The 14,182-nt window shown below is 45.0% G+C and overlaps 1 protein-coding gene across 2 annotated transcripts in view; it reads left to right on the top strand.

Annotated features, from left to right (window-relative positions):
* rp2 (RP2 activator of ARL3 GTPase) overlaps positions 1-13,078 on the top strand; it is a 29,737-nt gene extending 16,659 nt beyond the window's left edge. For both annotated transcript variants that reach the window (XM_031822261.1, XM_031822262.1), the window contains exons 3-5: positions 8,770-8,884; positions 9,572-9,657; positions 10,309-13,078. In XM_031822261.1, the coding sequence (XP_031678121.1) occupies positions 8,770-8,884; positions 9,572-9,657; positions 10,309-10,392 (285 nt within the window). In that variant the 3' untranslated portion in view covers positions 10,393-13,078. The remainder of the gene's footprint in view (positions 1-8,769; positions 8,885-9,571; positions 9,658-10,308) is intronic.
* The last annotated feature ends 1,104 nt before the right edge of the window (positions 13,079-14,182 follow it).

Genomic DNA, 14,182 nt, shown 5'->3' with positions numbered 1-14,182 from the left:
AGTCTGTTGGTGTTGGTGGGTCGTCATTGTTTACTAGTCTGTTGGTGTTGGGGGGTCATCATTGTTTACTAGTCTGTTGGTGGGTAATCATTGTTTACCAGTCTGTTGGTGGGTAATCATTGTTTACCAGTCTGTTGGTGGGTAATCATTGTTTACTAGTCTGTTGGTGGGTCATCATTGTTTACCAGTCTGTTGGTGGGTCATCATTGTTTACCAGTCTGTTGGTGGGTCATCATTGTTTACCAGTCAGTTGGTGGGTCATCATTGTCTACTAGTCTGTTGGTGGGTCATCATTGTCTACTAGTCTGTTGGTGGGTCGTCATAGTTTACTAGTCTGTTGGTGTTGGTGGGTCGTTATAGTTTACTAGTCTGTTGGTGTTGGGGGGGTCATCATTGTTTACTAGTCTGTTGGTGGGTCATCATTGTTTACTAGTCTGTTGGTGGGTCATCATTGTCTACTAGTCTGTTGGTGGGTCATCATTGTCTACTAGTCTGTTGGTGTTGGTGGGTCATCATTGTTTACTAGTCTGTTGGTGTTGGTGGGTCGTCATTGTTTACCAGTCTGTTGGTGTTGGTGGGTCATCATTGTTTACCAGTCTGTTGGTGGGTCATCATTGTTTACCAGTCTGTTGGTGGGTCATCATTGTTTACTAGTCTGTTGGTGGGTCATCATTGTTTACCAGTCTGTTGGTGGGTCATCATTGTTTACTAGTCTGTTGGTGGGTCATCATTGTCTACCAGCCTGTTGGTGGGTCATCATTGTTTACTAGTCTGTTGGTGTTGGTGGGTCATCATTGTTTACCAGCCTGTTGGTGGGTCATCATTGTTTACTAGTCTGTTGGTGTTGGTGGGTCATCATTGTTTACCAGTCTGTTGGTGTTGGTGGGTCATCATTGTTTACTAGTCTGTTGGTGTTGGTGGGTCGTCATTGTTTACTAGTCTGTTGGTGTTGGTGGGTCGTCATTATTTACTAGTCTGTTGGTGTTGGGGGGGTCGTCATTGTTTACTAGTCTGTTGGTGGGTCATCATTGTTTACTAGTCTGTTGGTGGGTCATCATTGTTTACTAGTCTGTTGGTGGGTCATCATTGTTTACTATTCTGTTGGTGGGTCATCATTGTTTACCAGCCTGTTGGTGGGTCATCATTGTTTACTAGTCTGTTGGTGTTGGTGGGTCGTCATTGTTTACTAGTCTGTTGGTGTTGGTGGGTCGTCATTGTTTACTAGTCTGTTGGTGTGTCATCATTGTTTACTAGTCTGTTGGTGTTGGGGGGGATCATCATTGTTCACCAGACTGTTGGTGTTGGTGGGTCATCATTGTTTACTAGTCTGTTGGTGTGTCATCTTTGTCTACTAGTCTGTTGGTGGGTCATCATTATCTACTAGTCTGTTGGTGGGTCATCATTGTCTACTAGTCTGTTGGTGGGTCATCATTGTCTACTAGTCTGTTGGTGGGTCATCATTGTCTACCAGTCTGTTGGTGGGTCATCATTGTTTACCAGTCTGTTGGTGGGTCATCATTGTTAACCAGTCTGTTGGTGGGTCATCATTGTTAACCAGTCTGTTGGTGGGTCATCATTGTTTACCAGTCTGTTGGTGGGTCATCATTGTTTACCAGTCTGTTGGTGGGTCATCATTGTTTACCAGTCTGTTGGTGGGTCATCATTGTTTACCAGTCTGTTGGTGGGTCATCATTGTTTACTAGTCTGTTGGTGGGTCATCATTGTCTACTAGTCTGTTGGTGTTGGTGGATCATCATTGTTGGGTCATCATTGTCTACTAGTCTGTTGGTGTTGGTGGATCATCATTGTTGGGTCATCATTGTTTACTAATCTGTTGGTGTTGGGGGATCGTCATTGTTTACTAGTCTGTTGGTGTTGGGGGGTCATCATTGTTTACTAGTCTGTTGGGGGGGGGGGGTTCATCATTGTTTACTAGTCTGTTGGGGGGGGGTCATTGTTTACTAGTTTCTTGGGGGGGGGTCATTGTTTACTAGTTTCTTGGGGGGGGGGGGGGGGGTCATCATTGTTTACCAGTCTGTTGGTGGGTCATCATTGTTTACCAGTCTGTTGGTGGGTCATCATTGTTTACCAGTCTGTTGGTGGGTCATCATTGTTTACCAGTCTGTTGGTGGGTCATCATTGTCTACTAGTCTGTTGGTGGGTCATCATTGTCTACTAGTCTGTTGGTGGGTCATCATTGTCTACTAGTCTGTTGGTGGGTCATCATTGTTTACTAGTCTGTTGGTGGGTCATCATTGTTTACCAGCCTGTTGGTGGGTCATCATTGTTTACTAGTCTGTTGGTGTTGGTGGGTCATCATTGTTTACCAGTCTGTTGGTGTTGGTGGGTCGTCATTGTTTACTAGTCTGTTGGTGTTGGGGGGTCGTCATTGTTTACCAGTCTGTTGGTGGGTCATCATTGTCTACTAGTCTGTTGGTGGGTCATCATTGTTTACTAGTCTGTTGGTGGGTCATCATTGTTTACTAGTCTGTTGGTGGGTCATCATTGTTTACTATTCTGTTGGTGGGTCATCATTGTTTACCAGCCTGTTGGTGGGTCATCATTGTTTACTAGTCTGTTGGTTTTGGTGGGTCGTCATTGTTTACTAGTCTGTTGGTGTTGGTGGGTCGTCATTGTTTACTAGTCTGTTGGTGGGTCATCATTGTTTACTAGTCTGTTGGTGTTGGGGGGGATCATCATTGTTCACCAGTCTGTTGGTGTTGGTGGCTCATCATTGTTTACCAGTCTGTTCGCGGGTCATCATTGTTTACTAGTCTGTTGGTGGGTCATCATTGTCTACTAGTCTGTTGGTGGGTCATCATTGTCTACTAGTCTGTTGGTGGGTCATCATTGTCTACTATTCTGTTGGTGGGTCATCATTGTCTACTAGTCTGTTGGTGGGTCATCATTGTCTACTAGTCTGTTGGTGGGTCATCATTGTCTACCAGTCTGTTGGTGGGTCATCATTGTCTACCAGACTGTTGGTGGGTTATCATTGTTTACCAGTCTGTTGGTGGGTCATCATTGTTTACCAGTCTGTTGGTGGGTCATCATTGTTAACCAGTCTGTTGGTGGGTCATCATTGTTTACCAGTCTGTTGGTGGGTCATCATTGTTTACCAGTCTGTTGGTGGGTCATCATTGTTTACCAGTCTGTTGGTGGGTCATCATTGTTTACTAGTCTGTTGGTGGGTCATCATTGTCTACTAGTCTGTTGGTGTTGGTGGATCATCATTGTTGGGTCATCATTGTCTACTAGTCTGTTGGTGTTGGTGGATCATCATTGTTGGGTCATCATTGTTTACTAGTCTGTTGGTGTTGGGGGGTTGTCATTGTTTACTAGTCTGTTGGTGTTGGGGGGTCATCATTGTTTACTAGTCTGTTGGTAGTTGGGGGGGTCATCATTGTTTACTAGTCTGTTGGGGGGGGGGGTCATCATTGTTTACTAGTCTGTTGGGGGGGGGGGTCATTGTTTACTAGTTTCTTGGGGGGGGGTCATCATTGTTTACTAGTCTGTTGGGGGGGGGGGGTCATCATTGTTTACCAGTCTGTTGGTGGGTCATCATTGTTTACTAGTCTGTTGGTGGGTCATCATTGTTTACCAGTCTGTTGGTGGGTCATCATTGTTTACCAGTCTGTTGGTGGGTCATCATTGTCTACTAGTCTGTTGGTGGGTCATCATTGTCTACTAGTCTGTTGGTGGGTCATCATTGTCTACTAGTCTGTTGGTGGGTCATCATTGTCTACTAGTCTGTTGGTGGGTCATCATTGTTTACCAGTCTGTTGGTGGGTCATCATTGTTTACCAGTCTGTTGGTGGGTCATCATTGTTTACCAGTCTGTTGGTGGGTCCTCATTGTTTACCAGTTTGTTGGTGGGTCATCATTGTTTACCAGTCTGTTGGTGGGTCATCATTGTTTACCAGTCTGTTGGTGGGTCATCATTGTTTACTAGTCTGTTGGTGGGTCATCATTGTCTACTAGTCTGTTGGTGTTGGTGGATCATCATTGTTTACTAGTCTGTTGGTGGGTCATCATTGTTTACTAGTCTGTTGGTGTTGGGGGGTCGTCATTGTTCACTAGTCTGTTGGGGGGGGTCATCATTGTTTACTAGTCTGTTGGGGGGGGTCATTGTTTACTAGTGTCTTGGGGGGGGTCATCATTGTTTGCTAGTCTGTTGGGGGGGGGGGTCATCATTGCTTACTAGTCTGTTGGGGGGGTCATCATTGTTTACTTGTCTGTTGGGGGGGGGGGGTCATCATTGTTTACTAGTCTGTTGGGGGGGGGGGTCATCATTGTTTACTAGTCTGTTGGGGGGGGTCATGATTGTTTACTAGTCTGTTGGGGGGGGGGTCATCATTGTTTACTAGTCTGTTGGGGGGGGGTCATCATTGTTTACTAGTCTGTTGGGGGGGGTCATCATTGTTTACTAGGCTGTTGGGGGGGGGGTCATCATTGTTTACTAGGCTGTTGGTGGGTCATCATTGTTTACCAGTCTGTTGGTGGGTCATCATTGTTTACTAGTCTGTTGGTGGGTCATCATTGTCTACTAGTCTGTTGGTGTTGGTGGATCATCATTGTTGGGTCATCATTGTCTACTAGTCTGTTGGTGTTGGTGGATCATCATTGTTGGGTCATCATTGTTTACTAGTCTGTTTGGTGTTGGGGGGGTTGTCATTGTTTACTAGTCTGTTGGTGTTGGGGGGTCATCATTGTTTACTAGTCTGTTGGTAGTTGGGGGGGTCATCATTGTTTACTAGTCTGTTGGGGGGGGGGTCATCATTGTTTACTAGTCTGTTGGGGGGGGGGTCATTGTTTACTAGTTTCTTGGGGGGGGGTCATCATTGTTTACTAGTCTGTTGGGGGGGGGGGTCATCATTGTTTACCAGTCTGTTGGTGGGTCATCATTGTTTACTAGTCTGTTGGTGGGTCATCATTGTTTACCAGTCTGTTGGTGGGTCATCATTGTTTACCAGTCTGTTGGTGGGTCATCATTGTTTACCAGTCTGTTGGTGGGTCATCATTGTCTACTAGTCTGTTGGTGGGTCATCATTGTCTACTAGTCTGTTGGTGGGTCATCATTGTCTACTAGTCTGTTGGTGGGTCATCATTGTCTACTAGTCTGTTGGTGGGTCATCATTGTTTACCAGTCTGTTGGTGGGTCATCATTGTTTACCAGTCTGTTGGTGGGTCATCATTGTTTACCAGTCTGTTGGTGGGTCCTCATTGTTTACCAGTTTGTTGGTGGGTCATCATTGTTTACCAGTCTGTTGGTGGGTCATCATTGTTTACCAGTCTGTTGGTGGGTCATCATTGTTTACTAGTCTGTTGGTGGGTCATCATTGTCTACTAGTCTGTTGGTGTTGGTGGATCATCATTGTTGGGTCATCATTGTTTACTAGTCTGTTGGTGTTGGGGGGTCGTCATTGTTTACTAGTCTGTTGGGGGGGTCATCATTGTTTACTAGTCTGTTGGGGGGGGTCATTGTTTACTAGTGTCTTGGGGGGGGTCATCATTGTTTGCTAGTCTGTTGGGGGGGGGGGGTCATCATTGTTTACTAGTCTGTTGGGGGGGTCATCATTGTTTACTTGTCTGTTGGGGGGGGGGTCATCATTGTTTACTAGTCTGTTGGGGGGGGGGGGGTCATCATTGTTTACTAGTCTGTTGGGGGGGTCATGATTGTTTACTAGTCTGTTGGGGGGGGGGGGTCATCATTGTTTACTAGTCTGTTGGGGGGGGTCATCATTGTTTACTAGGCTGTTGGGGGGGGGGGGTCATCATTGTTTACTAGGCTGTTGGGGGGGGGGGGGTCATCATTGTTTACTACTCTGTTGGGGGCTGGTCATCATTGTTTACTAGTCTGTTGGGGGCTGGTCTTCATTGTTTACTAGTCTGTTGGGGGGGTCATCATTGTTTACTAGTCTGTTGGGGGGGGGGTCATCATTGTTTACTAGTCTGTTGGGGGGGGTCATCATTGTTTACTAGTCTGTTGGGGGGGGGGTCATCTTTGTTTACTAGTCTGTTGGGGGGGGGTCATCATTGTTTACTAGTCTGTTGGGGGGGGGGGTCATCATTGTTTACTAGTCTGTTGGGGGGGGTCATCATTGTTTACTAGTCTGTTGGGGGGGGTCATCATTGTTTACTAGTCTGTTGGGGGGGGTCATCATTGTTTACTAGTCTGTTGGGGGGGGGTCATCATTGTTTACTAGTCTGTTGGTGGGGGGGTCATCATTGTTTACTAGTCTGTTGGTGGGTCATCATTGTTACTATGCAGCTGTGCTGCACCCACCCACCTCATCTGTAAAATACACTACAGCAGATGTTCCCAAACTGCTTACAGTCCCCTACCCCTTCAAACATTCAACCTCCAGCTATACCCCCTCTAGCACCAGGGTCAGCGCACTCTCAAATGTTGTTTTTGGCATCATTGTAAGCCTGCAGCACACACACACTATACAACACATTTATTAAACATATGAATGAGGGTTTTTGTCACTACCCGGCTGAAGGGAAGTGACGAGCTCTTATAGGACCAGGGCACAAATGATAATAATCAACAATTATGCTCTTCATTTAACCATCTTACATAAAACCTTATTTTTTTCATCAAAAATTGTGAATAACTCACCACAGATTAATGAGAATGGTGTGCTTGAAAGGATGCACGTAACTCTGCTATGTTAGGTTGTATTGGAGAGAGTCTTAAATCATTTTCCACACACAGTCTGTGCCTGTATTTATTTTTCATGCTAGTGGGGGCCGAGAATCCACTCTCACATAGGTACGTGGTTGCAAAAGGCATCAGTGTCTTAACAGCATGATTTGCCAAGGCAGGATACTCTGAGCGCAGCCCAATCCAGAAATCTGGCAGTGGCTTCTGATGAGTCTTTCGATGAGGCTCTCTTGTTCAGATATCGGTAAGTGGACTGGAGGCTGGGCATGAAAGGGATAAACGAATCCTGTTGTCATCCGTTTCGGGAAAGTACCTGCATAATTGCACACCCAGCTCACTCAGGTGCTTCGCTATATCACATTTGACATTGTCCATAAGCTTGAGTTTATTTGCACACAAAAAATCATACAATGATGGAAAGACCTGTGTGTTGTCCTTCTTAATGCAGACAGAGAAGATCTCCAACTTTTAATCATAGCCTCAATTTTGTCCCCCACATTGAATATAGTTGCGGAGAGTTCCTGTAATCATTCAGGCGAGAAATAACATCACCCAGATAGGCCAGTCGTGTGAGAAACTCGTCATCATACAAGCGGTCAGACAAGTGAAAATTATGGCCAGTAAAGAACTTTAAGCTCGTCTCTCAATTAAAAATACATGTTGATACTTTTCCCCTTGATAACCAGCACACTTCTGTATGTTGTAAAAGCATTTCATGGTCGCTGCCCATATCATTGCATAGTGCAGTAAATACATGAGAGTTCAGGAGCCTTGCTTTAACAAAGTTAACTATTTTCACTGTAGTGTCCAAAACATCTTTCAAGCTGTCAGGCATTCCCTTGGCAGCAAGAGCCTCTCGGTGGATGCTGCAGTGTACCCAAGTGGCGTCGGGAGCAACTGTTGCAGGCGTGTTACCACTCCATTATGTCTCCCTGTTATGGCTTTGGTGCCGTCAGTACAGATACCAACATGAGCAGCAGCTACGTTTGGCTACATACCGACCGTTAGTGGAATTCCCACGAGAGAGTAACGGTTAATTTGATTGGATGTTAATTATATTTTTGGGCAGTGAAACAAGGCTAATCAGGCGAGGGGGGGGAGGGGAACTCATCCAAATGTAAATTAATGTATAGCCCCGTTGGACTGTTTGAAAATGGGAAGAAATTGTGTACCCCCGTTTGGGATTACCTCACTACGATAAGATCCCTGTATTAAGAGCTGGAAGAGCGTTGTTGTAATGTACAGTTGAAGTCAGAAGTTTACATCCACTTAGGTTGGAGTCATTAAAACTCATTTTTCAACCACTCCACAAATCTCTTGTTAACAAACTATAGTTTTGGCAAGTCGGTTAGGACATGACTAGTTAGCGGTGGTGTGCGCTAATAGCGTTTCAGGGCGAGGAGAGGGACGGAAGCAATACTGTTACATTGATGCTGTTGACCCGGATCACTGGTTGCTGCGGAAGAGGAGGAGGGCAAAAGGGGGGTGAGTGTAACTGATGTGAAACGGCTGTGGTGCGCGCTAAATAGCATTTAAATCGGTGACGTCACTTGCTCTGAACCTTGAAGTAGTTGATCCCCTTGCTCTGCAAGGGCCGCTGCTTTTGTGGCGCGATGGGTAACGATGCTTCGTGGGTGTCAGTTGTCTGTGTGCAGAGGGTCCCTGGTTCAAGCCCGGGGCGAGGAGAGGGACAGAAGCAATACTGTTACACAGGCCTACTGTCTCTTTCATAACAAGGTAGGATTACTTTGGTGCTAGTTGAGTGTGTGAGTCGGCACAGCCTACAGTCCAGATGGACTGATGCTTTGGAAGAAAACTTCTGCTAAATGTCATACATTATTTGTGTTCATGGTTTCATTGGCTCTTGTCTGTATTAACTCCAGGCCTCTGGGAAAGGGTTTAACGGTGTCATTGCTTCCTGTCTGTATTAACTCCAGGCCTCTGGGAAAGTGTTTAACGGGGTCATTGCTTCCTGTCTGTATTAACTCCAGGCCTCTGGGAAAGGGTTTAACGGGGTCATTGCTTCCTGTCTGTATTAACTCCAGGCCTCTGGGAAAGGGTTTAACGGTGTCATTGCTTCCTGTCTGTATTAACTCCAGGCCTCTGGGAAAGGGTTTGTGCTGATCCAGACTAAGGAAGTGTCCATGCGCCCCGAGGACGTCAGCAGAGTGTTCCAGAACGATGCAGAGGGACTCCTCGAGTGGATCACCAACGGTAAGGAACACAGACTGTCCCAAATAGCACCTTATTCCCTATATAGGGCACTACTTTTGACCAGGGCCTGCAGACAATCTGCATATCATCTGGGTTAATCATTCAATAGTTGGTTTGAGACTAGGGCTGACATCTGTTTGAGGCTAGGGCAGACATCAGTTTGAGGCTAGGGCTGACATCGGTTTGAGGCTAGGGCTGACATCGGTTTGAGGCTAGGGCTGACATCGGTTTGAGGCTAGGGCTGACATCGGTTTGAGGCTAGGGCTGACATCGGTTTGAGGCTAGGGCTGACATCGGTTTGAGGCTAGGGCTGACATCGGTTTGAGGCTAGGGCTGACATCGGTTTGAGGCTAGGGCTGACATCGGGTTGAGGCCAGGGCTGACATCGGTTTGAGGCTAGGGCTGACATCGGGTTGAGGCTAGGGCAGACATCGGGTTGAGGCTAGGGCAGACATCGGGTTGAGGCTAGGGCTGACATCGGGTTGAGGCTACGGCTGACATCGGGTTGAGGCTACGGCTGACATCGGTTTGCTGTTTCTGGTTCTCTGTGATGTATGATGACCTTTGAACCAAGAGAAAGGAGGAATAAGATCCTCATAGTTGATGGAAAGAATTGTGTTAATGAGTTGGTTTAGTGCTTATGATGATTAGGCATGCATTTCTGAACTGCATCTCTTGTTGCCACAGGCCCAGTGACAGCTCTGGAGTTGAATGGGGACGGGGTAGTGGAGGCCTGCAAGAGCATGGCCAGTGACATGTTCAGTGGAACCAAGGTAACAACATTCCTGACATCTCTAGACAAAACATTTATTGTTGGGTCTACTGAGTGGCACAGTGGTCTAAGGCACTGCATCTCAGTGCTAGCTGTGTTACTGGTTCTAGTCCAGGCTCTGTCGCAGCCTGCCGCAACCGGGAGACCCATGGGGCGGTGCACAATTGACCCAGCGTCGTTAGGGGAGGGTTTGGTCGGCAGGGATGTCCTTGTCTCATCGTGCACTAGCGACTCCTGTGGTGGACCGGGCGCAGTGCACGCTAACATGGTCGCCAGGTGCACGATGTTTCCTCCGACACATTGGTGCGGCTGGCTTCTAGGTTAAGCTGGCATTGTGTCAAGAAGCAGTGCGACTTGGTCGGGTCATGTTTCGGAGGACGCACGGCTCTCGACCTTCGCCTCTCCCGAGTCCGTACGGGAGTTGCAGCGATGAGACAAGACTGTAACTACCAATTGGATACCATGAAATTGGGGAGAAAAAAGGGGTTATCGTTTACATTTATTGTTTTAATGTCAGTGAAACTAACCTGGTAAAATACAATTTTAAAAAGATCTCAGGATTTTATCAATTGTACTGAAAGTGTTAGTCAGAACTGTACGAGCTAATAATATAGTACCTGTATGTGAAGTAACTCTGTCCTATTCCCTGCAGGTGTTTGTTTCAGACAACAGAAATACTTCCTCTCGAGATGTGGACAACTTCTTCAACTTCGCTGACATGCAGATGGGCTTGTGATTGAGTCACAGTATGACAATCAACTTACTACACAACCAAGGACTTTTTTGTTATTTTTTATACTAGTAGGTAGCGGAGAAGGACAGGTTAATCATCAGAATGATGGTAGGTAGCGGAGAAGGACAGGTTAATCATCAGAATGATGGTAGGTAGTGGAGAAGGACAGGTTAATCAACATAGTGATGGTAGGTAGCAGAGAAGGACAGGTTAATCAACATAGTGATGGTAGGTAGTGGAGAAGGACAGGTTAATCATCAGAATGATGGTAGGTAGCGGAGAAGGACAGGTTAATCATCAGAATGATGGTAGGTAGTTGAGAAGGACAGGTTAATCAACATAGTGATGGTAGGTAGTGGAGAAGGACAGGTTAATCAACATAGTGATGGTAGGTAGTGGAGAAGGACAGGTTAATCATCAGAATGATGGTAGGTAGCAGAGAAGGACAGGTTAATCATCAGAATGATGGTAGGTAGTTGAGAAGGACAGGTTAATCAACATAGTGATGGTAGGTAGTGGAGAAGGACAGGTTAATCAACATAGTGATGGTAGGTAGTGGAGAAGGACAGGTTAATCATCAGAATGATGGTAGGTAGCGGAGAAGGACAGGTTAATCATCAGAATGATGGTAGGTAGTTGAGAAGGACAGGTTAATCAACAGTGATGGTAGGTAGTTGAGAAGGACAGGTTAATCAACATAGTGATGGTAGGTAGCGGAGAAGGACAGGTTAATCAACATAGTGATGGTAGGTAGCGGAGAAGGACAGGTTATTCAACATAGTGATGGTAGGTAGCGGAGAAGGACAGGTTAATCAACATAGTGATGGTAGGTAGCGGAGAAGGACAGGTTAATCAACATAGTGATGGTAGGTAGCGGAGAAGGACAGGTTATTCAACATAGTGATGGTAGGTAGCGGAGAAGGACAGGTTATTCAACATAGTGATGGTAGGTAGCGGAAAAGGACAGGTTATTCAACATAGTGATGGTAGCGGAAAAGGACAGGTTCATTAGTTATAACGAGCAGCCAGGGGAAAAACGCTGTATTAGTTATTTGGCTATTTGAATTTCTTGAAATTCAAGAAAGTATTCTCTTGTTTATATTGTGTATATTTTGGTCTTCGCTGTTCTGTTAGGTAATTTTGGTGTGTGTGTGTGTGTGTGTAACACACATTGAAACCATTGTGGTGAATGATCGGTGTAGAGTGAAGTTGCCCCTAGATTCTGATCTTGAATCAGTTTTGCATTTCCCCCACTGTTTTATGTTAGGATTTGTGGAGGTGAAGAGCTGATCCAAGATCTGTTCCTAGGGGAAACTTTACCCCGTACATCATGTGTTTTCTCTTCGGTATTTGTTAGGGTCCTTGCTATTTGGGATGCTTGGGACGTCCCAACAATGTCATCCCATTCAAGTTGAAATTTAAACTAGTCTAGGTAAGGGTTAAGGTTAAGGGCTCAGACACAGCAGTAGTGTTTTCTGGCCCAGAGTACTTGGCCCCTCTGAACGTAATTTGTGAACCGAGTGCGCACAGATTTTACATGTAGAATCAGGTGAAATGTGTCTGTGGTCAGACGTCTATAAAGGGTGGTCCCTAAAACACAGTGCTCTGAACGATCGACAGACGAACGCTAAATCCCCATTCGGTGCCATATGTGCAAACCTTTCAAGTTAGGTTTAGGGTAGGGACGTCCCAACCATTCCCGATAGCACTAACCCATTAGTTTGTGTGTTTGGTTGAGCAGCAAGACGCCGGGACTTCCTTAGTGGTTACCTGAGTTACCTGTGTTGTTTCCAGACACGTTGTCAGGGTGATACTGGTGTAAATAGCTGATTGGACAATGCTGTGATTGAGTACAGGGGTGTATTCACTAGGAAATTAACAGAAGCAAGCGGGACAAAATGGGGAGGAGACCTACCTAAAAAATGTTTTGCTACAGTTGGTGTGCACAAATAGACACCTCAACACTTTGGTTACACCAATGTAGACTACACCTATTATGTAAATAATTATTTCACATGAATTAAATAAATGTTCTTAGAAAGCATTTAGAATGTATTGAAGACAGGAAGAGATGTGGTAATGTTGTTTTCTATGGGACCAGACAGGAAGAGATGTGGTAATGTTGTTTTCTATGGGACCAGACAGGAAGAGATGTGGTAATGTTGTTTTCTATGGGACCAGACAGGAAGAGATGTGGTAATGTTGTTTTCTATGGGACCAGACAGGAAGAGATGTGGTAATGTTGTTTTCTATGGGACCAGACAGGAAGAGATGTGGTAATGTTGTTTTCTATGGGACCAGACAGGAAGAGATGTAGGTGGTAATGTTGTTTTCTATGGGACCAGACAGGAAGAGATGTAGGTGGTAATGTTGTTTTCTATGGGACCAGACAGGAAGAGATGTAGGTGGTAATGTTGTTTTCTATGGGACAGAACCTCATCCCTGTGATGAAATTCCTGCTTCTCAAATGGCGCCCTAGTCCTCTACTATTGACCAGGGTAGTGCACTATAAAAGGACTAGGGTGCCGTTTGGGAAGCACGGTATACTTTAACATTTTGTATTTGTTGAAGGAATGATCTGATTGGGACTTTGTATTGCTAAATGTTTCCTATTCCTATCTCTGTAGAATCAAATGAACATGTCATTACTAATATATTAAAGATCCATTTGTATGTGTTGTGTTTGAGATTTTACTGTGGGAGATGTTTCTGACTTACACTACCTTCTCAGTAGCTTGATTTCCATCCAATTGGCGATGTGATTTCTATGGGAATGTTCTAGAATCTGCGTAATGAAAATATCCACATTTTCCCACCAGTGGAATGTTTGCACCTGATGGACTTGTTGCAGATCAATAACTGTTCATGACATCTGTTCATGACATCTGTTCATGTCCTGTTCATGACATCTGTTCAAGTCCTGTTCAAGACATCTGTTCAAGTCCTGTTCATGACATCTGTTCAAGTCCTGTTCATGACATCTGTTCATGTCCTGTTCATGACATCTGTTCAAGTCCTGTTCATGACATCTGTTCAAGTCCTGTTCATGACATCTGTTCAAGTCCTGTTCATGACATCTGTTCAAGTCCTGTTCATGACATCTGTTCATGTCCTGTTCATGACATCTGTTCAAGTCCTGTTCATGACATCTGTTCAAGTACTGTTCATGACATCTGTTCAAGTCCTGTTCATGACATCTGTTCAAGTCCTGTTCATGACATCTGTTCATGTCATCTGTTCAAGTCCTGTTCAAGACATATGTTCAAGTCCTGTTCAAGACATATGTTCAAGTCCTGTTCATGACATCTGTTCAAGTCCTGTTCAAGACATATGTTCACACAGTTTTAAAGTTTATTACCTGCAATTCTACACATCTTGTCATTGTGATACAAAGAATAATTTGCCGTTTTAAAGCACATTTTCTTGGAATTCTATACATTTTTGCCCTGTCACATGTGTATTCATGGGATATTTGAGTGACAAGAAAAATAGAACAATATCTATGTGCTAAAAAACCTAACTGATCTGTAGGCGGGTTGATCTGGACATTTCTGACAAGTTATAAATATCTCTCTAAGAGGAACTGGTGATGCACCACCTTGTGCTTTCTACTATTACAACTCTCAAGAGGAAGTTTACAGCCGGACTAAGTTCCCCGAGGTTTGGGAACCACTGGGCTAGTCTGCATGATGAGATTATTATCGATTTTAATATTTTTATTTGTCAAACGGCCGTAAAGCATCGATCATCATGTCACCAGAATAAGACCCTCCATTTATTGGAGAAGAGTATC

The sequence above is a fragment of the Oncorhynchus kisutch genome, linkage group LG4, assembly GCF_002021735.2.
Source record: "Oncorhynchus kisutch isolate 150728-3 linkage group LG4, Okis_V2, whole genome shotgun sequence".
Lineage (NCBI taxonomy): Eukaryota > Metazoa > Chordata > Actinopteri > Salmoniformes > Salmonidae > Oncorhynchus > Oncorhynchus kisutch.
The sequence above is the reverse complement of the archived record's forward strand: the minus strand, read 5'-3'. Positions and strand labels throughout refer to the sequence as shown.